The sequence below is a fragment of the Aspergillus affinis genome, assembly GCF_023601865.1.
Source record: "Aspergillus affinis strain CMG 70 chromosome Unknown NODE_21_length_366722_cov_90_171905, whole genome shotgun sequence".
In the NCBI taxonomy this organism is placed as follows: Eukaryota; Fungi; Ascomycota; class Eurotiomycetes; order Eurotiales; family Aspergillaceae; genus Aspergillus; species Aspergillus affinis.
Window position 1 is genome coordinate 166,515 of NW_026515802.1, and position 26,562 is coordinate 193,076.

The following is a 26,562-nucleotide window of genomic DNA, read 5'->3' on the forward strand; positions in this document are numbered from 1 at the left end:
AGGCGCCGAAGAACATCATTTATACTTTCAGATTATCATATCATCCATCCATCCATATCGACTATCCCTCTATCTGCCATCTGCGTCTACCATCTGTGAATCAAACCCTCACGTACGCTGTAACCATTAGCAATCTCCTCACCCAATAAACCCAACCAACACTTACTAGCATCAATCTGCATAATATGCGGAATCGCCAACCGGACCTTATTCCGATACAGTGCCGGCGCTCTCATCTGCAACGGATTCCCCTCAAAGTACACCGTCTTCAACTCCTTCTTATCCTTCAACTCGCGCTCCACCTCCTCAAAGCTCGCGAGCTGGTTATTCGATCCCCACAGTTCCTCCAGGTTCACGAGTTCCGACAAATGCTCGAGCTTGGAGACTTGGTTATTTGAGAAGTCGACTACGCGAAGGGATGGGTTCTTTTCGAGGCCGCTCAGGTCTGTGATGGCGTTGTGCGAGAGGTAGATTTCCTCGAGGTGTGGGAGGTTCGAGAGGCCGCTGATGTGCGTGAGGCGGTTCGATTGGATGGAGAGGATGCGGAGGTTTTGGAGAGAGTCGAGGTTCTGGGAAATTTAGATTTTGGTCTTAGGCTTGTTTTGCTTGAGTGAGAGATGTTGAGGGGGTGAGGGGAAGGGCGTACCTTGAGTTCTGTGATTTTGTTCTTTCCTAGCCAGAGTTCTTCCAGCGAGGTTAAGGTGTCGAGGTTTTCGATTTCCTGCATTGCCAACCAACCGTCAGTATCATCCCTTCTTCTTTATCCAAATAGAAGAAAAAGAGGAGAATACCCGAATTCGATTCGCTCCTAATTCCAAATTTCGCAACAACGTCAACCCCTCCACGCCCTCAATCGTGGAGATCTTATTTTGCACAAAGTACAGATCCGTCAGCTTGACCAGATGCGCAATGTTCTTGATATGCTTGATCTTATTGAAGCTGAGGTCGAGAGTCGTCAGGTTCAGAGCGTCTTCGAAGCCCTTGACGTGCGAAATCAAGTTATCGTAGAGATCGAGCTCGTTTAACGACGCCGCAACGTTCGGAGGGAGCGCGATTCGCGATATTTGATTCTGGCGAAGACATAATCTCTGTGTTGGATGGATGAAGGGCGTCAGTTATCATGATACTCAGATGCCTCTGTCTGTCTGTCTGACCGGCTGGCTGACTGACTGACAGGCGTTGGGATAGAGGAAGCGCATACCTGCAATTTAGAAAATCGTTCAAGTCGAAGAGCCGGAATAGACGATATGCGACAATGCACTAGATCGATATCCTATCCAACTTGTCAGAATTCTCCCTATCCTACCCTGCTAGATTTTTCCCCGCGACGGATCAACGCGAAGCGCGAAAGTGGCACGTCACCACCACAATCAAGACAAAAGCATACCTCAACATCCGGATCCTCACCCTCAAGCAAATCTACCAACCAACAAAATTAACATCCCTTCATCCCATCCCATCCCACCTACCCCCCTCCGTCTGGTCTGAACTAGAATCATACCTTCGTCCGCATCAATCTCCTCCACCGGCGGCGCGTCGGAATCCGAGTAATCGGGGTCCTCGAGGGCCTCTGGATTAGTGATCGTGGCCGTCGGCTTGGGTTCGACTCGTAGCTTTCCGTCCCATCCTTTGCTGTCCTTCATTGTGGCGGTGATTGCTGGACTCGAGTCGAGGGGGTTCTGGATCGGAGGTGGGAGGGAAGTTCCGATGCGGTGCGGTGCGGGGAGCTTTTTGACTGCTCGGGTGGGTCGGTGGAGGGATGTTCTTAGGGGATGGGTATCGTGGTACTGGTAGATAGGAGGTGGATATCAGAGGTGAGAAATATGAAAGGCGAAATGAGGGGGAGAAGAGCTTGGTCTCTGAGGGAGGGAAAGTGGTCAGTTGGAGGTGGGCGGATGCGCAGAATCGAAGTCCCGCTTCTCTGGCTCCGGTCGCCTAACGTCATTCTGGCATTCTCCGCTCTCAGCCAGCCCTACTAGACCTGATATCGTGGCCTATTCTCCAGTTTTACTGTCTCGGTCTTACTGTCCGTGGTATGGATAATACTGCTTGAATAGCACGCTATGAACAGCACATACGCCAATGATACATACATTGCAAGGTCACCATTATCATGATCTTGGATCGATGAAACTATGAAAGGACCAGAAACAGTGACGTGCACGCTGCGACATATATGTTGTGTCACCTACTAACGAGGTCTCCAAAACAAATCATGGCTGACAAGATGCGCTGGCTGGGTTCAGAACAGACAAGAAAAGGAAATAAGAACGGCAGTGTCGGGCCTTTAGGGGCGGTTGGGGGTGAATAGACAAGGGCAAATGAAAGAAAAAAAAAAAAACAAGACAGATGAGAGTGAATGGGCAAAGAGAGAGAATGTAAATCAACCAAGTGAGTATACACGAGATCAGCAAAATTTTCAGCTGATGGCCAAGACTGACTGACGCCTGCGGAATGCAAAAGAAGAGAAGAAGAAATCAAGGGGATGGGTTCAAAAGACCCCGATCAAAATCACAAGGGATGAACAAGGTATCTGCTCGCTTGGAGCGCGGACAAAAAGACATAACCAGGGGGGGAGTTGCAGGAGGGTGGATGAAAGAAGATGCGAGCAAAGAAAAAAGGGGGGAGTAGAAGAATCATACACACGCGGTATCAGTCCCAAAAACTAAGGATCTTCAACGCAGTTGGCCTGCTTTTCTCCCATGCCCTCAACTGTATTAGGGCAACTGTTGCGCGTAAAACAAAAGAAAATCGGTCGAGAGTTCATCTTTACTACTTTTTTTTGGCTTTCGCCCCTTCGGATGTCGGCGCTGGGGCGAAAGGGAAATAAAAACCAAATCAGGCGCGCTGTAAATGAAAATGCCAGACGGTCTAGAGTTACAGACATTATAGAGAGATGTCGAGAACTAGGCTAACGTCTTTCACTTGTGTACCGGCCAGATCTTCGAGAACGGGTATTAAATCAAGAAGCTCGTTATCGTGAGCGTCAGAGAACCAGCTGCTGATGGGTATCGCGTGTTGAGGGTGGAATATATATGATGTCGGAGAGTTGTCAATGATAATGGTGTCTTGAAGGTCACGACCAACTTGGGACAGGTCCTAGGATGGTGTCAGTGGGTAGATCATCTGGCAAGTGTCGGTGAAGTCTTACCTTGACATAGTTGCCTTGGTGGTTATAGCAACTGTCTCGGAATAGGCGGTGGTGGACGACGTTGTGAATGTCCAGCTGGTCCAATAGAGGATCACCGTACTTCGATGCGTTAGTAATGTTCCAATTAAGAAGATCCAATCGACTAACCTTGGAAACAGATGCCGTGAAGACTACCACCTCATACAATTCCCCGACCCGTTTCATAAACTGATCGACGCCGGGTCGCTTGATCACGTAGATGTTGTGATATTGACCTTCGATCTCGACGGGGATAGTGAAGTCGGCACGTTCAAGGACCTGTGACATGTTATTGAAAAGGCTCCATGCAAAATGTTCTTTCCCGTTCAACGTACCTTGAAACTACTATGGACGAGGGTCTCGTCGAGATCAAGAACCAAGCATTTTCGGTTTTGCAGGTGAGGTAGAGGCGGTGGCAACAACCATTGCTGCAGTTGTCTATCCTGTCCGACTTGTGCTTGCTTGCCCGTTTGGATAAGCGGCGGGGGAGGAGGCAGCACGGCAGGCAGTTTCATCGCATCTTCCTCGTGAGCAGGGTATTTTTCATCCTTCGGGCCAACTTCGTCGTCGGTGGCCGGAGCCATCGCCGCACCGCTGTCCCCGGAGACCTCCTCGGCTTGGTCATCGTGCGTTGGCGGCGGAACGGGGGTTTGACTGTCCTCAGGTTGCTGGGCTCGATCCTCCGTCTTCTCCGACAAAACGCCCGCGGCGGGTTCCTCCTTCGAGGGTTCAACGGGCGCGGGGCCTTCGACTTCCTTTTGCGAGGGTGGCTGGGGAACCGATTGGGGTTGATCGGTTGAGGGCACGGCGCCGTCCACCTGCGAGCGTTGTTCCGGGGCTTTGTTGACCGGCGTCTGCTCCTCATCCACGGGCGACGGGGCCTGGTCCGTCACGGTGGCATGGGGCTTCTCGTCCCCGCGGAAGCTGCTCGGCTCCTTGGATTCGGCGGTACTCGAATCGCCGGCGGTCACCTCTGCCTTCTCCGGAGTTGGCTGGGTCTGCGGGACTGACGGGCGTCGGGGGGTCTTCTTCGGGGGCACCGCAGCATCCTCGGGGTCGACGTTGGACGAGGAGCAGCAGCTCAGGAAGGCGAATAGTTTCGACGAGACCTTGTTGTTCTTCTTGTCGGCCTTTGTCGCGTCGCGCATGTCGGGGTTCACGGCCTTGTTCTCCTCCACGCTCGCTCCCTCCGGATTCTGGCGCCGAGATCTCAAACTACTTCCCCTGCTCCGGTCCCTTCGCCCCTTAAGGATACTCCTCTTCGAGCCTCGAAGAGTGTTCTCCGAGTCATCGTTGGCGGCGTCTTGAGTGTTTTCCGAGGTTGACTGTTTGTCCGCCTTGAGGGATGTCCGCGACGAGATGGGTAACAGCAGATGGTGTTTCTTAGGGGCATCGGCTGCGTTCGACGGAGCAGCGTTGTCGGGGGACGCGACGGAGGGTTGAGCAGTCGTCTCGGAGGGCTCTACACGGTTTGAGGCGGCCGCCGCATCGGTACCGGGGGCGCCATTACCCTGGGGGGAGGATTCTGGATCTACAGTAGGTGACGATGTTTTCAGTGAGGATGTCCTTGTATATTTGGGGGAGGAAGTGACGGCGACCGAGTCGCAGTCCATCGGAGAGACTTACTTGAGTCGGGTGGACTCGTTGCGACAGACATGGACGCTTCTCCCGTGGGGGCCTTTGAATTGGAAGGTGAAGAATCTCGCTCCGAGCTCCCTCCGAGCATTGAGGGTAGCAGGGCGAGGATTCACGGGACACGGCAACGAGGGCTGGTTTTTTTGTTTTGTCTTTCTTTCTTTCGAAGAGGTAGAGAAGAAAAGAGATGGGGGAGCAAAGGAATGGATGTGATCAGCAAATGGATGTGATCACCGCCAGGGTTGCCGCCGAGAGAGAGGGGGGAGGGGGGGGGGGAGGCGGGCTCGAAGGGTGTGCGAAAGTCACGCCTCCTGGATACGGGACTGGAGAAACTGGAAATAGGGTCGAAGGCAAGGCGACAGAAAGGTACGGGAGGTTCCAACCGGTGCTGCTGCTTAGCTCGCGGACCCGGACCACCGCCCTTAATTAAGACTAGTGCTCAGCACTAGGACTTGGTCGCAGGCAGAGCGATCAGAAGTGACTTGGTGGAAGCAGTGTCCCCGAGACGGCTGGGCGAAGCGACGAGGAAGTCGACGAACAGCGTATGCGACCGCGGGCAAGAGGGCGAGGGCGAGGGCGAGGGAGAAGCAGAGAGGCAGAGGATGGCAGGATGAAGGCGAAGATCGTGGAGGGCGCAAAGACTGAGAGTGCCTTGGGGCCGTCACGTGTCGGGAGGAGTCGTACGGGACGGTACCAGTAAATGGTAAATTGGTAAATTGGTAAATTGGTAAATTATGGAGGATTTTCTGGATGAAGAACTCGCAGACCAGTGGCTGGTTGTGTTTCCCTGAGTCCAAGGGCTGCCGTGGCGGTTCACCTGGACAAGGGGCAGGAGGCAAGAAGAAAGGAGGGGAAAAGAAATCACATACCGACGCGGGTCTGGACCGGCCAAATGGGAATCAGATTATTCGATTTGAGGGTAGGCAGGGCTACGGGAGACTACAGTACTGAGCAGGGCAGGAAGAATACATCAACTGGAGATACAGCATCTCCAACCTTTTAAAAAGGTTCCTTTCATTTTCATGTTTAGCCTTTGAGCGTTCCTGGTCCGCCATTCAAGACTCCTGATTGTCCCAAGTTGGGTCATATTCATGGACCTAGTATGTACCTTACTCCGGGGGAATGAAAGCCTGAGCTCCAAGATAACCTTAACGATCACACTCGAGCCACATGCACGAAGTACATACAGTACAGATTTCTAATCTTGTATTCCAAGGCATCTGTGCCTGCAGCTGGCTGTCGATGTATGTACCGTACTTCCTCATTTCTCAGGGACTGTGGCCCGTAGAGTCTAGATTGGGGGCCGGGAGAACGCCGGGAATTAACCTCCGTTTCTGCCAGGGGGGGATTTCTGCTGAATCAGAAAATAAATAAATAACTAAACATCAATCCAATTCGTACTTATACTTTGTATATTGACCTGCATACAATGGAGGGTTGACCATTGGGTATCGCCAGGGGTGTAAGTGTAACTACTGTAGATACTCCGTACTAGAGTCTAGATAGTAGAGAGCCATCCTCCTTTTCACCTCCAGCCAAGTTACGCAGCACAGCTCCCCGGAGATCCCTACTGACTTGGTGATACGGGATCTTAATCCCTCTTAGCCGGTTTATTTTCCTGCTAGTGACCTACCTAGTTCCCAGAGATCCTGGTCCGTCACCCCGCTAAGGTAGACTGGCCTCCCTTTCCCATCCAGTCTTCACCTCCCCAATTCCCGTCCTTGATTGGCCTCGATTCCCCTCGTTGAAGCTCTTCCACCGTGATACCGATCTGTCATCTGCAATTGGCCCGCCCCGGTCCGTCTTTCGTATTCATTAAACTCACCCCCTCCGGCGAGCTCAGGGAACATCCAGGGGAAAAAATCCAGGCACGACCTTACGGAGTACAGGACAGTAATAGGAGCTCACCTCGACCGGTCACTGGACAACTCCAGCCGCCGGGCAACCCAGTTCGGGAAGGCATCCATGCTTCCAAGAATCCAAGCAGCGCTAGTCATGCCCGGGTCCACAATAGTCCATCGGTCTCTGCGAAATTATATGCGCCGGGTGGAGATGGCCTCCAGGGCAACAAATCATGTCCCCGTTTTGCGACGACACCAGTCGGTCCGTGCAAGGGTTTGCTCTTTGCAAAGGATGGGGGACGGTGTTCTCATTACTCACTCCTACTAGTGGGAGGACTATCTTCTTCTGTATCACTCGGGCTTGGTGCGAGTCCGTCGCAAACAAGAGGATAGTTCCTGTAATACTTACCCTGCGTCAAACACGACAGTACATACGGTGTTACTGCTCAGGCACCCATCCCCAAACAAGGCACTCGACCTCAAGGATCTGTGGGGTTGGTTGGAGGTGACAGGGTAAGAAGGCGAAGGTGGAACATTCCACCCGGGCCATGAATGTCAGGCGCTTATTTCGGGGTAATGGGCGAGAAATCGAGAACTTGGCATTATTGGGACTGGACGGGGTAATAATAGCCTCTGTTATATGTGCGACGCTCGGGATCGGATGCACTGCGTGCTGTGTGTTCCTTGTGAGAAGGAGATTCTTCTGTTCCGCGACATTGAACTTACTTTCATACGATGCGTCGGTACCATTTATATGTTTAGAGAATGCCAATGGTGTCAAAGCTAATGAATAATAGGTCAAAGTACAGAGTAGTTAATCTCTTTTGCATATCATATCATCCATCCGATGCGATGGACAGTGGTGGTATATCTCAGTAGTATTGACGCAGTGTCTTGCGTAGCAAGTTGCATACGCTCTTATTCTACTACCTGGATTTAAGCCGCCTCGAAGGTTGTGCGGTGCCACCATATGCTAATCTATGACATTGGGTTGTGTTGGCCACACTGCGATCTGTCACCGAGGGAGAGAAAACAGCCTAAAGGATCTCGTGAACTTGGTGTGATCTGAAAGGGCTTTGGGATATCCCCTTTGAGTATTGATGGCAAGACTAAGAGGTGCTGGCAAAAGAAGTCACCAGAGAGTAATCAATTGCTCGAGTAGAAGCCGGCGATATATAAAGATAGGATGAGACAAAAAATTCATTCGACCCACGCGTGTGCTGCTTTCATTAGAAGAGGTTTTTTTATTTTTATTTTTATTTTTTATTTTTTAAGAGATGTAGTAAAGTTAGTCATTGATAGATTAAATGAGGGAAGATCGCTCATGTCCCTCGAGAGTGATAACATTTAGAACCATTACTCGGAGGAGATACTTCATGATGCTCGGGTATATGATAGCACTGTTAATACCTGCAGTGGACATAGGCCATGAATCCGGTCCGTCAGACATCAAGTTGGCACGTGTGGCCAAGTGGTAAGGCGCCGCACTCGTATGCGAAAGCGTGATATGCGGAGATCGAGGGTTCGAATCCCTTCATGTGCATTTATTTTTGCTTTTTCTTTTTACGTTCTCGTCGGAGCAAGGAAACTAACCATTTTGGACTGCGTACAGTTCAACCGATGCGCCTCACTCCAATGCCAGCCACAGTATGGTGTTGTTATTGGTCGTTCCTTTGTGGCCAAGTGAAGGCCACTCAGTAATGCGGAGTCAGTCGAATCCCTCCACACATCTTGCCATTGCCCTTTTTGTTGTAGGAACAGCCTTTTTGGTGCCGTAAAAATATTATCCTGTACTATACTATCAATTCGTAGTTCATGAATAGACCCGGTACTCTCGTCCAAGTAAACAAAACGTCATCGTGGACTCAGTCCGGGGACTCCGCACGTGAGCCACTCCGCAAAAGTGGCCCGAGGTCTTCACATGCAACCCCAGGAAACGTCAGCATCGCCCAGAAGGTGACTTGGTTCATCGCCAACTCTCCTTGTCAACCCCTCCTCATTACCACACCGCACCTTACTAGCCAACGCCTTCTTACAACTCCGTGTCGTAACTCTCAAATCCCCAACGCGTCTTCCTTGCAGGCGCTTCATTTTCTTCGCTCATGGCCCTCGACGCCCGGATGTAATGTGCCGCAAGGGCATCTGCAAGTCGAGAAGTTGCCCCCCCCTGAACGTGTCGAAAACCCCTCGGATCGAAAACAAGAATGGCTGCCCAGTCTACCTTGAGACGCCGGGAGGATCCTCTCGTGACGCTGTACAAATACTACGCCGACTGGGTCCGCTCTCGCTTCAAGCATTCGTCCAAAACCACCAAACTCATCGCCACCGTCGCGCTCCTCCTGTCTATCGTGGGCTCGGGATATGGTGGCTATAAACTGTTCCGAGAAAGGGCCAAGGAAAATGCTCGAGGAAGGCGATTGCTGCGCCGGAACTCCGGCATCAAGGGAAAGGATGGGTCTCGGACTATATACGTGCCCTATAGGGACTCCATGACCTCCAAGGTCAAGATCTATCCCACGAAAATGACCACTTTCGACGCGCATCGGAGACTCTTCCTGAACCCGCCGGCCTCGGCGCGCGCGAACGATGGCGAATCAGTCACTCAGATTCCTCCGCCGACCACGAAACCGGGGCTGAACTTGGCCTTCCTTCACCAGTTCCTCAGCCTGGGAAGCATCATGGTTCCCCGATGGGGAAGTAAAGAGACCGGTCTGCTGATGGGTCATGGTGTTTTCTTGCTGCTGCGGACGTACCTGTCGCTGCTCATTGCTCGGTTGGATGGTGAAATTGTTCGAGATCTCGTTGCCGGCAAGGGTCGTGCCTTTAGCTGGGGGATCATCAAGTGGTGTGGTATCGGAACTCTCGCCTCCTACACGAACGCAATGATCAAGTTTCTGCAATCGAAGGTGTCCATAGCCTTCCGAACCCGACTCACTCGATACATCCACGATCTATACCTTACCAACGACAACAATTATTACAAACTAATGAATCTGGACGGAGGCATCGGGCAAGGGGCCGACCAGTTCATCACACAAGATCTCACCCTGTTCTGCTCGGCGGCCGCAGCACTCTACTCTTCAATGGGAAAGCCGCTGGTGGATCTGTTTGTGTTCAACTACCAGCTGTACCGTTCCTTGGGACCTCTCGCCCTCGGTGGTATCCTCACGGGTTACTTCAGTACGGCGATTGTCCTGCGAAAGCTGTCCCCGCCCTTTGGAAAGCTCAAGGCCGTCGAGGGCAAGAAGGAGGGTGACTTCCGTGGTCTCCATTCCCGATTACTGGCCAATGCCGAGGAAATCTCGTTCTACGGCGGTGCCGACATCGAACGGGTGTTCTTGACGAGAAGCTTCAAAGATCTACAGCGCTGGATGGAGGGCATATACAGCCTCAAGATTCGCTACAACATGCTCGAGGATGTCATTTTGAAGTACTCGTGGTCCGCATTTGGCTACCTGATCACTTCCTTGCCCGTCTTCCTACCTGCCTGGGGTGGCACGGGCGGTGCCTCGGAGTTGGCCGATACTCCCGAGGCGATTGGCCGCGAACGGGGCCGCATGAAGGACTTCATTACCAACAAACGCCTGATGCTGTCGCTGGCGGATGCTGGCGGCCGCATGATGTACAGCATCAAAGATATCTCTGAATTGGCCGGCTACACGTCGCGAGTGTACACCCTTATTTCGACGCTGCACAGAGTGCATGCAAACGCCTACTACCCTCCACGAGGCTCTCATGCGGACCTGTATTCCCTAGCGGACGTCCAGGGTACCATCCACAACGGGTTCGATGGAGTTCGTCTCGAGCAAGTCCCCATCGTTGCGCCCTCTCTCTACCCGATGGGCGGTGACGACCTCATCGAGTCCCTGTCGTTCATTGTACACTCTGGAGACCACCTTCTCATCTCGGGGCCTAACGGCGTCGGAAAGTCCGCCATTGCCCGCATCGTCGCAGGCCTGTGGCCCGTGTATCGCGGGCTGGTTAGCCGACCGAGAGGGTTCGGTCTTGACGGGGCGATGTTCCTACCGCAGCGACCCTATCTCAGCGTGGGAACTCTGCGTGACCAAGTGATCTACCCCCACACCGAGATGGAAATGCACGAGGCTGGCGAATCGGACGCCAACCTCCAGAAGATCCTGGACGACGCCTTCTTGGGCTACCTCCCCGCCCGCGAGGGCGGATGGGATTCTCGGAAAGAATGGAAGGATGTTCTGAGTGGTGGCGAAAAGCAGCGAATGGCCCTGGCACGGTTATTCTACCACGAGCCCCGCTACGCCTTCCTCGACGAGGGGACGTCTGCCGTCTCCTCGGACGTCGAGGGCCTGCTGTATGAACGGGCCAAGGAGCGAGGAATTACTCTGATTACAGTATCTACGCGTGCGTCCCTCAAGAAGTACCACACCTACAACCTGACCATTGGACTTGGAGCCGAAGGAGAGCATTGGGAATTCGAGAGGATCGGCACGGCGAAGGAGAAGCTGGGCGTTGAGAAGGAGTTGCAGGAGCTACGCAAGCGTCTTGACAAGGTGGATGAGTGGAAGCAGCGTCGCGAGGAGATTGAGAGGGAGCTGAATAAGGTCTGGGCTCAGGAAGGCGAGTTGGCTCCACCTCCGTATGTGGCCAACCCTGAGGTGGTAGAGAGCCAGGAGTGAAGGGCTGGGAGATGTCTGATTGAATGGGGTGCCAGTGAATGTAAAGCGAAGTTAGAAGCAATATGGCTGATCTATCACTGTTCCGTCAATGTGAAATTCCATGAATATTGAAATCATTGAATATTCAATTGAATTCCACTGGTAAATTCTGGTAATTAAAGTATGGAAAGAGCGGGTCCCAGAGCCAGTCACATGACCCGCCCGGTGTTTGCACGCTTCGATCTACGAGTCCTTCTTCCTCCCGACGGAGTACTTCTAGAACTCCATTCCGTCCCTCATTTATACTCCCCTTCACCCAAGACCCTGAACTGACAGCGAGCATGTCAATTCCGCCGCTCTGTTAGGAGCTGCTATTTCCCTACATTTCACTCCAGTCCCATTCGACTCGATTTGGTGTGATATGATTAGCATCGTGGATCGCCCATCATGTCCTCCACTCCCCAATTAGCGCAATCCCCTGGGGTTGTTGAACAGGCCGTCATAGTCCCCATCAATCGTTCGTTTACGGATGGTAGCGACTCGACATGGCCCAAGGATCCTAAGTATGGGAGACCAGACGATAGTGTTTATCGGGAGAAGTTGGCCAAATTATGGTTGCAGAAGACCGGGGCTTATGAAAATGGTATGTATTTTTTTCTTTTCTTTTTTTGCTGTCTCTTTTCTGGAAGTGGATTTATTTGGTTCTTGCCGTCTCTGTAATTGATCGTTTGGTTATCTATGTGAGGTTGTTTGTCCGACATTTGGTGGGTTTTTCTTTGTTCACTGCCGCTTCCTCACTTGATTGGAAGCAAGCATTCAAGATGTCGTTGATTCTCTGTGTGGGCATTAAAATGACGGGGGTTTTTTTTATTTGAATCGTGTCTGCGCTCTATGGTTTTCTTCTATTTTCATCTCATCTTCAGTTCAGTCTACAAGATCCTGGCACCCGGAGAAAGTCGCTCAGATAATTGCTTGTCGTATCACATGACTTCAACGATAGGTCACTTGGATCGCTAACCATCTATTAAAAAGGTGTGCACTATATACTGGACAATCTACCGGAAGGCTACGCGCTTCTTGATCGACCGCGTATGTCGAAACCTAATATCGTGAGATTCCCTTATCCCTAGACCTCTATTGACCCAAGCTAACTCTGACACAGCGCGATAAATTCCTCTGGGGTCACCCACTCGGACAATATTTCTTCTCTCCTGTCCATTTCTTTCCCCATTTCTACTTTCTTATGACCGGGGGGACGACTCCCTGTCAATGTGCTCTCTGCGAGAAAATGACAAGCCTTTCTAAAGGTTGGTTCCCCATTGACACTAGTTATCGTGCCATGCTGATGGTGACCTCCAGAAGGACGGAAAAAGCCTGGACGTCCTGTAGGAAGCCATGTGATCGACGGCCATTTGGTGAGACCGGATGGATCGATCGGACCGGCCGTAAAAGCCGCACGAACACCCGGGAGACCTGGCCGACCGCCTGGCCGACCCCCAGGAAGACCATCGAGGGTGTCAGGGCCGACCGTGACGCCGGTAGGAAGACCATCTGGAAGACCATCGGGGGTGTCAGGGCCGACCGTGACGCCGGTAGGAAGACCATCTGGGAGACCTCCAGGACGGCCGTCGGCCGGGTTCTCATCGGTGACACCGCGTCCGATAGCCGTTGACAGCGAAGGGACACCGGACGTGTTCAAGTCGGCAATCGTGGAACTCAAGAAAAGGGGAAGCCTAGCAAAAGACATCATCGAGAATAATAGTATGGACTGGCGGGCTGAGCAAGCAAAAATGGCCGAAATCATCGAGGGATTTAGCATGCAGCCCGCATACCTGCCACGCATCGGTGAAGTTGTGCTCTGGATGCCTGATTTCGAGGGCGAGCTGGCCTGGAACTCGGAAACAAGGCACATAGAACCCTATTCGACCACCGAGAAGCGATGGCTGGGAACTCCTCAATGGCGCGCGGGCATCGTGGGTCAAGTCCCTGAGAAAGATACGGTGCTCCAAGATCTGCACAGCACCACCCACAAGGATTCGGGGGTGAACTACTCAGGGTTCCGCGTGGAAACGTTCCCCGACCCGCACAGCATCGACAAAAGCTACTCACTCCACTACAAATACGTCCCTCTCAAGTGCATCAAGCCGTTTAACTTCTACGAAATGTTCTTGCAAGGCACCCCTCGCCATGATCTACACCCCTCCATCGAATATGCCATGACCATCATGTCCTCCTTCAGCCTGCTCGATAAATATCACTTCAAAGGCACTTGGCCCGACGCTTCGATCCACTGCCGGGGGATCTTCCTCGGCGCCGAGCTGCTCGTCGTCGGAGACGTCGTCCGACTGAAACCCAAAGCCGCCCAGCCCGACCCAAAACAACCGCACACCGTCACCGACGTCATGGTCATCGACGAGATCCGTCTCGACCTCATCCATTGCGACGACCACCCGAAATCCGAGCACCTAGCCGAGCGCATCGAAGTGCGCATCCGCGGGAAAGTGTACTCCAACAGCTCTAAACGCGCATACTACGCGCGACCTTACCTCCTCCAAGACCCCAAATCCATGTCCCCGGACGAAGTCTCCGAGGCCTTCCAGTACATCGGCATGGGCGGGTATGGGTCATGGTTCCGACTCTTGCCCGGTTCCAGCGTCGAGGTCTCCCAAGACATGATCCTCGGCCGATGTTACGAGCCCGACGCCATGCAGCTCCTCTTCGGCCGGTTATCCTTAGGTCTGGATCTCCACGGCGTGTTGAACGGCCGCGCCTACTCGCAGCAAGCCGATCAGCGCATCGCGCCAGGTCGAAACTGGTTCTGGGGCGACTTCCGCACCCAGACACTCGCCATCGACTCTCTCAACGGCGAAGACGTCGGCTACTACAGTGACACCCGTGACATGGCCATGTGGCGCGCCAACCTGCGCATCATCGACGGCATCGCGGGGTCGGCTGATTTCCGAGAAGCCAAGATCCCGGGCGACGTTGGGCGGCCGGCCACGAAATCACGGTCCAGCTTCGCCGAGGTCGGCAAACTGAGCATGCTGGTCAGCACGGGTCTCGGGGTAGGGGATACGAGTAATAACGTGAGTTCGGCGGAAGAGGAACCGTTGGATTCAGTGGAGATGATGGGTATAGAGGGTGGCAGTGGGGGCATTGATGATGAGGAGGAAGAATCAGAATCGGAGGACTTTACTGTCCGGATGGATCAACTCCGTGGGGGAACCGAGGAGTCGGAGGGAGGCGATTATAGACCGGGTCTTTGATTTTGATCTTGATTTCGGGGTTGCGCTTGATCTTGATGGGATGGGCTAGTTTATCTTGGTAGGTGGGGGTGGTTTGTAGACTATTTTCAGATACCCTGTTTTCTTTCTTCTTTCTGATCTTCTGTTTAGAAAGGGGTCTTTATTCTTTGTTCTCTTCTCATTTCTTATCTTATATTCCAACTTATCGGGGTTTAGATATCTTTTTTATTCTTTTGTTTACATGCATTAGCAGGGCTTTTGATATTAATCGGGTAGCTAATAGATACCGTTTCTTCCTCTCTTCCTGCATGGTGTGTGTCGCGTCTGTCTGTATATCTTTCTGTCTGTCTTGTCTTGAATTCGTGGACTAGAAAGACCTTTCTGCGTACTTAGGTAGATAAGAAACCCATGCCTATATAGACCATGCATACGAAGTACAAAAAGCTACTGATGCGCAGACAGGAATTCGTCTCTCCAACAATACATACACACATACATAAACAGAAACAGGCGCATATAAGTAACAAGATAGATAGATAGATAGATACAACAAGAATCACTCATCCACAGAGAAAGAGTGAGAGAAATATCAATACGTCTTCCTCAACACCTCCCTCGAAAACTCCCCAAACGACCTCCCCTCCTCAACCTCCTCATTCAGATTCGGCTGCGTGAACACCGCCAACGTGTTCCGTGCGATCCGCGCCCCGGTTCCTTGGGGTTTCGCACCCTTCACGAAATGAGGCACAGCACGGAATTTACCCTTAGTGATTAGTTGTAATGCTTCGCCTGTTTGGAATGCGAGACTGTCTTTGGGGATGTTTACTTTCACGACGTCGCCGGTGCGGGATTGGATGTATAGGCCTGCTGAGGGGTCGGGGGAGGTTGGGAGTTCCGGGAGGGGTGAGGTAGAGGAGGGCGTGATGGAGGAGGTGGCTTCGTCGAGGAACATTGCCGATGTGAGGCCCGTGAGACAGCCGTGGTCGAGGTGCGTGGCGCACCAGTCGTCGTCGTCGTCGTTGGTCTCATTACCTTCTTCGGAATTGGCATTGGGGTTATCGTTGGTGTTTGCGTCGTTAGAAGGAAAATAATGAAGCAATCGCGCCTTGGTCGTGAGACTCGTCCTCACAACATGTTCCAAATACCCAGTCTTATACCCCTCGATATTAGCACTTGCGTACCGATCGCAGGCGCGCGCGACCAGCGCCGCGGTGTCGATGATCAGCGTGCACAGCTCCTCGAGGCTTTTTCGGAAGGTGGGGAGACGGTCAGATGGCGGCCAGATGTTGGGTGCTGTGTAGCCGGGGAGATCGGGGAAGTCGGAGGCTGGAGCGCCCTCTAGGTCTGGGTCTTGGTAGAATGCGCAGTTCACGTAGTAGGAGCCCTTGAGGGTGTCGAAGTGGCCGGATCGGAGCGTTTCTTTGCCGCAGGACCAGCCGACGAGGTAGTTTGCTGCCGGGCTGGTGAGGGATTCTGGGGGAGGGGTTAGTGGGGTTGGTTTGAGGGTGGGTTTAGGATGGGAGGCAGAGGGGGGAGGGATATACAGACCTAGTTCATCGGTGGAGAGCGCGGCCAGATATGAGGCGTTGGAGAGGACCTGTGCGCGCAGACGCTGGAATTCGGCGTCGAGGTCTTTCACGACGATGATGCCTAGCGAAGACGGTCCGAAGGCTTCGGTCAGGGTTTCAAAAGAGACAGTACCTATGAGGGAAGGAGAAGGATTAGGATTAGACTCAGACTCAGACTACATTGTAGACAGGTAGGATACGCACCATCAATCAACTCTTTCAAACTCACCGTCACGGCCTGAGCCTGCGACACGCCTTGCAATCCCATTGCGTTGAGACTCTGAACTTCACAAACAGACAAGATGAGAACAGCAGACAGAGCAGTCGAAAAAGGAAAAAGCAAGGAAGAATGTCAAGAAGAAAGAAAGAAAGAAAAAAAAAAAAATCTACCCCTCTCTCCCCCCACGCGGAGCCATTAAAAATTAATAAAAGACAAGACGGCCCGCTCCGACGCTGATGTTAAACGGTTATCGGCGGGTTTTTTTTTATCGCCCAGAATTGAATGATAGTGATTGCGATGGCGATTGCGCTGGAACTCGCTTGGTCAACGCACCATTGATTGTTAATCTGATCTTGCTGCTATGCATGATTGTAGACCTCACAGGGACAGACAGAATTGACTGCTTCGTCTTTTCCCTCATGGATGTTTCTGTCGTTTGTTTTCGGAATTGCCCGACGCTCCGACAAGGGTCCAAACGAGCCTTGCCTGATCTCGACCCAAAGGATCCGTAGTCTGGAGAAACTGGTCCAACGGTGTGTCTAGTGTAGAGTACCTCTCCACACCCCAGATATGGCCCCATATACTAGATAGCGATAAGGCTATTGGTTATCTGGGAGGCTAGGGTGAATGGAAGATGATGGTGGTGGACTGATCAAGTGTCAGACTGGGTGGATGCAGTCCCTGTGGTATTGAATTGTAGATGTTGTCAATTAAAATGTCGAGTATTGCATTTTCAGGGATAAAATGGGGTATTTGGATTGATGGAATTGAGGGGAGAAGTGAAGGGGAGATAGGCGTCGAAGGATCGTCTTGGCGGGAGAATATCGAGTGTCAACATTTAAACGAAGCAAACGTCCTCCACGTCCACGATATTCATATTCTATAAAAATAAAGAAGAGAGAGAATTTATTCAACCTGGTATATCTAGAAAAAAATCATACATCATACCCCAAATTATTATAACATATTATACAAACATCATCCCTATATCCCTACACCATCCCCAGTAATATATCCATCACTCACTCCTCCGACTCACAGCCCTCAAAGTCCCAAACGGCAAAACGTCTGCGATCCTCTTCGCCCCGGTGAAAAGCATACAGAGACGATCGATCCCGCATCCCCAGCCCCCGGTAGCCGGTAAACCCCATTCCAAAGCCTCCAGGTAACTTTCGTCGACCTCCTCCTTCTCTTTGGCCGCCTTGCTGTACTGCACCTGGTCTTCGAACTTGCGTCGCTGTTCAAACGGCGAGTTTTCCTCCTCGTACGTGTTCACTATCTCTCGGCCTTCGATGAAGAGTTCGCCGCGCGCGGCGACGCGTTGGTTCGTGATGGGGTGGATGAAGGATTTCGAGAGCGGGGAGAGGCATTCCGGGGGGTTGATGATGAAGGTCGGGTTGATGCATTCGGGCTCGACGTAGGTGCCACAGAGCTCGTCGAGGAGGCTCGGGAGGGTCGCTTTATCTGGAAGAGGCAGGGAGAGGTCGCAGAAGAGTTCCTTTATTTGTTGGTAGGCATCCGGGGCTGAGAGGTCGGGAAGTTTGCGGTCGATCTTCTCTTCGATGCCGGTGATGAAGTCGATGCGGCGGAATGGCGTGGAGAAATCGGCAGTGGTTGGTGTCAGAGTGCCGTTTGAGTTGAATCCGTGGATATGTTGCGCCATGCCGGAGAGGAGGGTCTCGGTTGTGGTCATGAGGTCTTCGAGGTTGGTGTATGCGTGGTAGAACTCGCATGTTGTGAACTCTGGATTGTGAGTCTTGTCAATGCCTAGATGAGATGGCGTTGGTCAGTACTGCATCACGAAGGCTTCATCCAGACCCGGGTAACCTACCCTCATTGCGAAAGGAGGGCCCAATCTCAAACACTCGGTCAAAACCGCCTACCACCAACCGCTTCAACCACAGCTCCGGCGCAATCCGTAGAGACAATCTACGTCCTGGGAACTCCGTCGCCAGGGTATAGAACGGACGAGCGATTGCTCCGCCGGCAACAGAGCCGACGATCGGAGTGTTGACCTCCATGAACGATCGATTGACAAAGAACTGGCGAAGATATTGAACAATCGCCGACCTCGCCCGGATGATATCCGCAGTGCTTGGATCGGCCAGGAACTGGACATGGCGCGGATACGGGGAGTTCTCGTGCTCCTTCGCGTCCAGAGGCACATCGTGCAGACAGGGAGACAGAAGCTGTGGCAGCTGAGTCGCCACGACCGTGAGCTCGCCCCGTCCAGTCCGGTGAGGTTTACCCGTTACAGCTGACAATCGTTCAGTCTATGTAGACATAAAATGATACGGAAAAAAAAAAGAAGAAACATACAGAAAGCATCCCCTCGGCGAAGGAGCCGGTAGAACTTCTTGAACTCCGCCGGGGTGGGGATTTCATCTAATTCACGAAAATTGCACATAATCTGGACTTTATGACCATTTTGGACGATATCGAAGAAGATCAATTTGTTTCCGGCAAGTCTATAGGTACGTATCCTACCTACTAATCTAAGTACAAAGGAACAAGAACGAGGCAAAGCCAGGTGAGGCCAAGACCTACCATTAACGATGACGGAGTCATCTTCTACTGTTTCATTATTGGCTAGATGGCCGTATCGGGTGGTGAAATCCGAACAACTCATCGAGCGCTGGTCCGCTGCCAGACGAGGGTATGGCTCGGGACAGGCTTCTCGAACCTCTTGCAGTCTAACCTGGTAGGCTCTCTCCGGGGAGGCAGCAGTGCTGCTCCTCTTGGTGTTGATAGAGCCGATCGAGAACTTCGGGGCTCTAGGTTGGTTGGATTTATGATTCAAGTGAAAATCCCGCCGCGTGCCGAGGGAGATAGATGGTCCTGATCTTAACACGAACTGTTAGCCAATGCGTTCAATGAAGCGAGAAGTGACTCATGAAAAACAATTCGATTCCAATCAAATCAGAGGTAGATTCCGAGTGTTACTCATGACTTGCAGAGCAAGAATCAATGCAGCGGTTCTGAAAAATATAGGGATGTGTCTCGTCCTATGATTGTCTGGGGGAAGAGGGAAGGAGCAGGGATTGCAAGCAAGCGGGTTCTTACCTGGACCAAAGACTCCCCCCGCTCAACTGCGAAGCCCACCGGGGGCGAATTGAAAGCATATTGAGAGGGAGGAAAGACGATCAACGACAATTGAAGACAACTACGTCGACAAGGAACATCACGGTTCTGTGTGCGGGAAGAGAGAAAAGCAAAGAAAAAACGCGAGGAAGCCGAGCGGCCCAAGAAAACTCGGCAGGGCGGTGAAGGAGGTCCAAGCTTCCGACCTCACCTTCTGCCCGGTACGTAAGTCCGTCCTCAAGTTCATCCTCGCATCTTGTCTTGCACTACCCATTCTATCGCATTCGTGAGTATTGATCCAACCTTCTGGGAATCAAATGATAATCGCTTACACCCAAGCTCTACCCCCTTTAGCGTGGAATCCCTCCTATTCCATAAATCACCATCACAATGTCTTTCCTCTTCGGCGGTCCCCCCAAGATGTCCTCGGCAGAGAAGATTGCTGCCGCTGAGACTGAGATCGAGATGATCTCCGACATGTTCAACCGGTGAGCTTAGCCTCCTCTTTACCAGAAGTCCAGCTTTTTATCATACTCCTGCCCACTCAAAACAAACAACCCCTGCGCTTTGCGGAACATAACCCGCAACAACCATCCCCATCAACCAACATCCAACCAACCAGCCAGCCAGCCAGACCAATGACTAACGCATCCTCTAATCCCAGTCTCACCCAATCCTGCACCAAGAAATGTATCCCCGTCGACTACCGCGAAGGTGACCTGAACAAGGGCGAGTCCGTCTGCCTTGACCGCTGCGTTTCCAAGTTCTTCGACGTCAACGTCAAGGTCAGCGAGAAGATGCAGGGTGAGGCCGCCGGCCGGGCTGGTGGTATGGGCGGTATGGGCATGTAAAAGGGAAGACGTGCGAAAAATGACTACTATTGATTCTGTATAATACATTTTCTTTTTGTTTGATGAACAAAGAACATGAGGCTGAACTGAAGAGGCCTTGATTGATGCTTAATTGATTCTTGTGATAATTACTATCAAGGGGGCTTTTGGGCATAAAGGATGTATTCGATGTGTAGGGTTTGTTTGCATAGAATTGTTTCACACTAGATGGTTGAGCTGTAGAAACTTTATTTCGAAGCTATGTACATTAGAAGAGATATATGTAGGAAAGGTCTTATAGTACAGATGTCAGCAGTAGTACAGATGTCAGCAGGACAATCAGGTTGAGAAGCCTATCAGTCCGCCAAGCCAATTCAGCCAGGAGTGGCTCTGTTTTTCCTCATCACCCTGTATCAACTCTTGCACCCTCAATTCCATTTCGTTCACCTGCCGTTCAAACTCCCCGAGCCCCGTCTCGACATCCTCGACTCTCGAGCCCAGGACATTGAGCTCGTAGTCCAGCTTTGCACCTATCATCTCCACGCGTCTCATGTGGTCTGTGAGCGACGTATGCTCCTCCGTCAGCAGGTCGCTGGATCGGTCCCGGATTTCTTGATACTGGTTCAGCCGGTCCATGTATTCGGCATTGATCTTCTCGTGGCTTTGATATAAAATCCGATTCAGGTCGTCGACGGAGTCGACTTGCTTCTCGACCCAGGGAACGGTGCGTTCGCCTAGCTCCTGGATGCGGGAGCTGAAGATCCGCGCATCGTTGGCGAGCATGTCTTCCTGGGCAACGGCTTCTTCGAACGTGGCATGGGACTTGTCAAGGAGGCCTTCGTTGGTTCCGATTTCTTTCCAACTCAGGACAACGTCCTCGACGATACTGAAGGACAGATGGCGGGGGCAATGGCGATCCTTTTGCTCAGATTCATCTTCGATATTGAGATCCGGACAGCTCTGCGGCCGACGCAACGACATTAATCCCAGCTCGAATGTCTGTTCTCGGTCGGCTGATACATCGGTTGATCTTGTTCGCCAGCGCTCCAGATCTTGGAGCTCGTTCTCTGGTCGGGTGAGAGATACTTTATTGGACGACTCGGAACCATCGTTGGGGGCGGCCGGATCGATCGTGATAGCAGGGGTACGGGACTCTGACGAGATTGGTAATAGGGTGTTCAATGCTGGTTCACTCGTGGTATCGTCATGATGCAGTCGGGTCTCGCTTTCTTGGGCACCTTCGGCCTCAATCTGATGGAGACCGCCATCAGCACTAGGTTTGGGTAATTCCGTGTCGCTTTCTTCCGGGATATAGGCCGCGTCACTAATAAGGTCCACGCCATCTTTCGTTTGCTTTGGCAGATGTGACCGAAATCCAACCGCATCTTTGAACCTGCCGAACCCTATCCGTGCGTCGGATACTTTCCCACTGACACCGCGACGAACCATCTTGCCCAAGTTCTGATCCTTTTCGTCGAGCGCGCTTGCAGGTTCAGGTTGTTTCATTGGAAGATCTGGGCTCTGTAAGGGGCGATCACCGCCTAGATCCTCGTAAGAGCGTCGTTTGCGGCTTGTCCAGACATAGCCGCCTTGGTCATCGGTTGTGAACATCATATCAGCAGCTGGCGGCCCGCCCATGAAGTTATCGTCACCCTTGCGCGGCTTCCCTCTCCACAGCCACTTTGCTCGGGCCCCTTTCACCAAATGCGCAAAGTTGTCCACATCCAGCGTTTCGATATCGGCAATACCGGCCTTCTCGCGGCCCCGGACCATGCCCATGACCATCTCCCCACCGTGTCCACTTAGCTCGGCCATAGTTGATTTGACGGCGTCCGTCCAGCCTTCGGAGTTTGCCGCCTTTGCAGTGACCCGGTGCAGTCTATCGAGGGTTTGGCGGTCCAGTCTCCGCGTTCGTTTCAGCTTCTGCGACTTTTGAAAGCTGCTGATCCCCCTTTTGAGATTGTGTATGTCGAACGCATCCTTCCCGACCGGCGCACCAAAAGCATGGAGCCGGTTTCGAGCTCCCATCAGAGTCCCGAGTAAAGCTGCGACGGAGGTTGGACCTAAGGCTCCATCACTGGGCTCGATGTTATACAAATCTATCCCGATATCGTTCCACCAGTCACTGATCGCGGCCTCTGTCACGTCACATAACAGTCCATCCACATATTCCGGCGCGAGGTTGCCGTACATCAGTAGCGCAATCTGGCATTGCGTCACGAGCTCAATGACCGCACTATACAAGGGGACTCGCTCGCTTGTCCGATACAGCTGATGGAATTTGGCTTCGGTCGCCGCCGCGGGGGGCTGGAGCTTCAACCCCGCACGACCTGAGCAATTCAGCCGCTTCAGATTCTCATTCACAATGAAATCATCCTTGTGCTTGAGCACATCACCACCAGGCACGGGTATGACCGTCAGCGCCGACGGAAAAACGCTCAGATCGGTCACCATCAACGTCCCCAGGTGGGTGTCTTTCCTGCGTGCTTGGCATTGCGTGACGGCGTTGACGTACAGTCGTAGACGAGGGGACCAGGTCGATTCGTCGGTGGGAACGCTCAGCACCCCAACCGTAACCTTGTGCGACGTGTCTCCGGTGTACGTCGTGATTATAAATGTAGGGTGGATCCTCGAACAAGCCCATTGCTCAACAATGTATATCTCGTAGCCCTGCAGTACCGTCCGTCGGGCGAGTACGATCGTCGAAGGGTCCTCTTCGAGGTATCGGAGCGCGACGGGGTCGGCGAAGACGAATTTCTGGTGGCCGTGGCGCGAAGGTTGGATTTCTGACCCGTCCGTGAGGATGGATAGGCTTTCTTTCGCGGCGATCGAGGTCCGCGACGATTCATGAGGGGTTGTAGCAGGGGGCGCAGCCTGTGCGCTGTTCTGCGTTGGAGGAGGAGGCATGGCGGAACGACGAGCGAGTTCCTACCATAAGAGAGTCGAAGAACTGCTCATATCCTGATCGGTGAGGCCGAGAGAAGCAGTAAAAATACAGAAATGAAACCAACAACAACAAATTAAAACAGATCAATCAGTATTCAGAGACCGAGCTCGGAATGAAGGGGCGGAAAAGCGTTGGGGACCCTCCCGGGGTCTTCTTGTACAGTCCAGCAAAGCAAGGAAACAATCGTGACATATTCCGAGGGGACGAGGGGTGGATTCTGGATGGCTAGAAGAACAGGCAGAAGGAGGAAGATCGGGGCTGCGGGTCTTCCATGGCGAGTTGAGGAGACAAGTCGGCGTCCGCGGGAGTTGCAGGGGAGAAGAGGAAAATGAGGGCCGACTAGATAGGGAGGATAGGGAGATGTTGAACCACCGCAATCGACGTCACAAGGCTTTCTTTCTCCGTCGGAAGCGGTGAGCGGGCCAGACCACAGCCACAGTCCGTATGGTTACTTGGCAAGAGGATAACTACAGTATGGCTACGACAGCTGTTTGACTAGGTTCTGATGGTAGAAGGGACATGGAAGAACAGGATTTCTTCCACCAATGGAAACGTAATTAAAGTATGGAGATGCTCCAGTGTCTGTGCAGAACGCCAGTCAACATCAAAGATTGGAAATCTGCAGGAAAAGGAGTTGCCTAGTTGCATGCAGCCACAACTCAAAGAATACCTTATTGCAGGATCCGCACTTCACAGCCACAGGGACCGAGGATATCAGGACTGGATAAAATGTGGAAATTGACATCGTACGGAGTAGACAGCTAGAGACTGGGGAATCTACGCGACAAGATGGAAAATCTCTTCTCTACAGGCCTCCAACATGGGAAGCAACAGCAGTGAAAAGAAGACCAAGACGAGAGTGATGCATACAGGTTCTTCAGAGAACCATGCCTACAGACTCAAGCTGAGCTTCAGAGCATCTGAAGTCAGGGCACTTTGTTTTTTCAAAAATTCCCAGCCGATCCGAAGACCAACTGGAGCAGTCAACTAGGTAGTTTTCAACTAGCAAAAACACGGTCTCGGATAATTCCTCACTGACACGTGTAAAACCCTTGCACCAGGATGGAGAAAGAAAGAAGAAAAGAAGTGTAAAAGGGTGGAGGGGGGAAGGAGCCTTTATACCCGCGCCAAGACCCAAAATCCGCGCTAGCGTAAGCGAGCTCATTCACCAAGGGAGATGATTGGCTGATGGGACTTCTGCCTGGCACCTGACCTTCCCGGGAAGAGATACCTGAGTACCTGAGGCATTCCAGCTGGAAGATCCCGAAGTATTCTATTCTTGGGTGGCTGATCACTTCAGGGAGAGTACCTACGAAGTGTCTCGGCATGATGCTACGTCTCTCACCGTTTACATGGCCCAAGTCAGTTTCATATTATTAGTGCCCACCAGAATAGCTGCCAAGTTCACGGAACCGAGTAAGACGATGTGGGACTACTCTCTCCTAGTAGCTTACTCCGTATGAACCATAGCTGGGCACCAGGTAGACACTACTAATCAAGCCTCAGGCAGATTGTATCTGTCAAACGTCTAAGATCTCAGGACGAATACCCTGGGAATCATCCCTTGCAAAGTGGTGCAAATAATGACAAACAGCGCAACGGCCGGAAGGAGGGGTAGCCACTGCAGCAACACGTGATGTGCCATGTCGTAATACTAGCGATGCTGTGCGGCCCTCCGCAATCTCCCCGTCACCTGTTGAACTGCTTCGTCCCCGTACCGTTCCAAGCCGAACGTGAATAGCACCTCTGTGTCTTTCTCTAATTTCCTCTTCCCCTGAAGCTATATCAGTCTCACTGCTGCTCACCCCACTGAGACCATCCAGGTGGTCCCTTATGGCTATTGCCATACCGTCCATTGACAAGCGGTAACTGTCTCAACTCCGCTTTGAGCGCCTCGGCCACCATGGAAGCGGTCCAGAAGGAGCATGAGCGACTATCAAAGAGGCTGAAGGCGTCTCAGAGCATCAAGAATGTTCAGTCGACCATAGAACTTCTTCAAGAAGCACGGAATGCCATTGCGGCCGGTTAGTACAATGCCCGGGAACGCTGCGCTGCGGTCTCTCGAGTTGCGCAACAACTAACCGGACCTTTTGACACCAGATCCCGATCAGGCCCCGATCACTCTAGCCAAACTCCAAAACCCAGTGAAATCCTCCTTCGATGCGATAAATGACAGCCTCAAAGAAACCCATAGTGGTCTTAACAAATATTCCAAGTCGCTTGATAAGGTCGGTTGTACCACGGGATTACTCGGATCGGCTTTCCAAGCACATGCTGACTCGAAGTTCAAACAACAGCTTTTCAAAGATAGACCTCTCCCAAGTACCGAACATGACGCCCTGACATCACAAGAACACCTGATCAACCGAGCGATCGCAATGCACCTATTGCGGGAAGGACAGTTCTCCGTCGCTTCTACCTTCCTGTCGGAAATGACGGAAGCCAGAGCACCCGAGGAGGAGGGAGATTCCAGCTCCAGCGTCACGGACAATGCCGCCTCGCTCCTTCATCTCGAAGAAGTACCGTCAAGTGAGGTTCGGAAGCAGTTTGCCACCATGTACCACATCCTGCATGAAATGGAGCAGAACAAGAACCTGCTTCCGGCGATTCAATGGGCGCGGGACAACAAAGAGGCGTTGGAGGTCCGAGGCAGCAACCTGGAATTTGAACTGTGCCAGTTGCAGTTTGTATGGTTCTTCCACGGCGGACACACGCCCGAGGCGCCTCTTTCCGCGGGTCGGCAAGCGGCATTGGAGTACGCCAGGCGGGAATTCCACGGCTTCATGCCGCGATACCTGCGGGAGGTGCAGCAGCTCATGGGCGCGATGGCTTTCTGCCCGAACCTCGAGAATTCCCCGTACAGGGGCATCTTCACCAATCCGTCCGCCTGGAACGACGTGGCGCAAGCGTTCACTCGCGAGTTCTGTTCCTTGCTTGGGCTGTCTGCGGACTCCCCCTTATACGTAGCCGCCACGGCCGGTGCCATTGCCCTGCCCACTCTACTGAAACTGCAGACGATCATGAGGGCGAAGCGCACCGAATGGACGACAGAAAACGAGCTTCCGGTGGGTTATGATTGTTCTTGTCTTTACGTTCCCGGAGTTTTAGCTAATCGTCTTCCCTCTAGGTTGAGATCCCGCTTCCGCCGTCGTACCTTTTCCATTCCATCTTTGTTTGTCCCGTTTCCAAAGAGCAGACAACGGACGAGAACCCGCCGATGATGATGCCGTGCGGGCACGTCATTGCCGAGGAGTCGTTGAAACGGCTGTGCAAGGGCAGTCGCTTCAAGTGTCCGTACTGTCCCAACGAGAGTCATGCTCGGGAAGCACGAAAGGTCTTTTTGTAGGACTCCAACCACATCAATGGGAATTATTTGACGGCGTCAAGAGACGGAG

The 26,562-nt window shown here is 52.4% G+C and overlaps 8 protein-coding genes across 8 annotated transcripts; 4 read left to right on the forward strand and 4 right to left on the reverse strand.

Moving 5' to 3' along the window:
- Nucleotides 1-100: 100 nt before the first annotated feature.
- KD926_004575 (putative protein phosphatase PP1 regulatory subunit Sds22) lies at nt 101-1,643 on the reverse strand (the record flags this gene model as incomplete). Its single annotated transcript, XM_053098031.1, has 6 exons — nt 101-117; nt 167-569; nt 647-721; nt 792-1,088; nt 1,388-1,419; nt 1,502-1,643. The coding sequence occupies 6 exons, from the start codon at nt 1,641-1,643 to the stop codon at nt 101-103; spliced, it is 966 nt and encodes a 321-aa protein (XP_052958053.1).
- Nucleotides 1,644-2,886: 1,243 nt separating this feature from the next.
- On the reverse strand, nt 2,887-4,895 carry psrA (putative general stress response phosphoprotein phosphatase Psr1/2; the record flags this gene model as incomplete). Its single annotated transcript, XM_053098032.1, has 5 exons — nt 2,887-3,099; nt 3,152-3,250; nt 3,299-3,448; nt 3,505-4,700; nt 4,796-4,895. The coding sequence occupies 5 exons, from the start codon at nt 4,893-4,895 to the stop codon at nt 2,887-2,889; spliced, it is 1,758 nt and encodes a 585-aa protein (XP_052958054.1).
- Nucleotides 4,896-8,849: 3,954 nt separating this feature from the next.
- Nucleotides 8,850-11,297, forward strand: pxa1 (putative peroxisomal ABC transporter (PXA1); the record flags this gene model as incomplete). Its single annotated transcript, XM_053098033.1, has 1 exon — nt 8,850-11,297. The coding sequence occupies one exon, from the start codon at nt 8,850-8,852 to the stop codon at nt 11,295-11,297; it is 2,448 nt and encodes an 815-aa protein (XP_052958055.1).
- Nucleotides 11,298-11,723: 426 nt separating this feature from the next.
- On the forward strand, nt 11,724-14,542 carry KD926_004578 (uncharacterized protein; the record flags this gene model as incomplete). The annotated part of the gene is made up of 4 exons (XM_053098034.1): nt 11,724-11,919; nt 12,309-12,385; nt 12,439-12,583; nt 12,636-14,542. The coding sequence occupies 4 exons, from the start codon at nt 11,724-11,726 to the stop codon at nt 14,540-14,542; spliced, it is 2,325 nt and encodes a 774-aa protein (XP_052958056.1).
- A 568-nt stretch (nt 14,543-15,110) lies between these two features.
- Nucleotides 15,111-19,431, reverse strand: KD926_004579 (putative lysyl-tRNA synthetase; the record flags this gene model as incomplete). The annotated part of the gene is made up of 7 exons (XM_053098035.1): nt 15,111-16,222; nt 16,294-16,374; nt 17,336-18,076; nt 18,141-18,566; nt 18,629-18,796; nt 18,857-19,152; nt 19,373-19,431. 7 exons carry the CDS (start codon nt 19,429-19,431, stop codon nt 15,111-15,113), a joined length of 2,883 nt encoding a protein of 960 aa, XP_052958057.1.
- A 349-nt stretch (nt 19,432-19,780) lies between these two features.
- KD926_004580 (Tim10/DDP family zinc finger protein) lies at nt 19,781-20,241 on the forward strand (the record flags this gene model as incomplete). The annotated part of the gene is made up of 2 exons (XM_053098036.1): nt 19,781-19,878; nt 20,055-20,241. The coding sequence occupies 2 exons, from the start codon at nt 19,781-19,783 to the stop codon at nt 20,239-20,241; spliced, it is 285 nt and encodes a 94-aa protein (XP_052958058.1).
- A 318-nt stretch (nt 20,242-20,559) lies between these two features.
- Nucleotides 20,560-23,127, reverse strand: KD926_004581 (putative Sin3 complex subunit (Stb2); the record flags this gene model as incomplete). Its single annotated transcript, XM_053098037.1, has 1 exon — nt 20,560-23,127. One exon carries the CDS (start codon nt 23,125-23,127, stop codon nt 20,560-20,562), a length of 2,568 nt encoding a protein of 855 aa, XP_052958059.1.
- A 1,943-nt stretch (nt 23,128-25,070) lies between these two features.
- Nucleotides 25,071-26,513, forward strand: KD926_004582 (ubiquitin-protein ligase RMD5; the record flags this gene model as incomplete). Its single annotated transcript, XM_053098038.1, has 3 exons — nt 25,071-25,191; nt 25,268-26,232; nt 26,295-26,513. The coding sequence occupies 3 exons, from the start codon at nt 25,071-25,073 to the stop codon at nt 26,511-26,513; spliced, it is 1,305 nt and encodes a 434-aa protein (XP_052958060.1).
- Nucleotides 26,514-26,562: the final 49 nt, after the last annotated feature.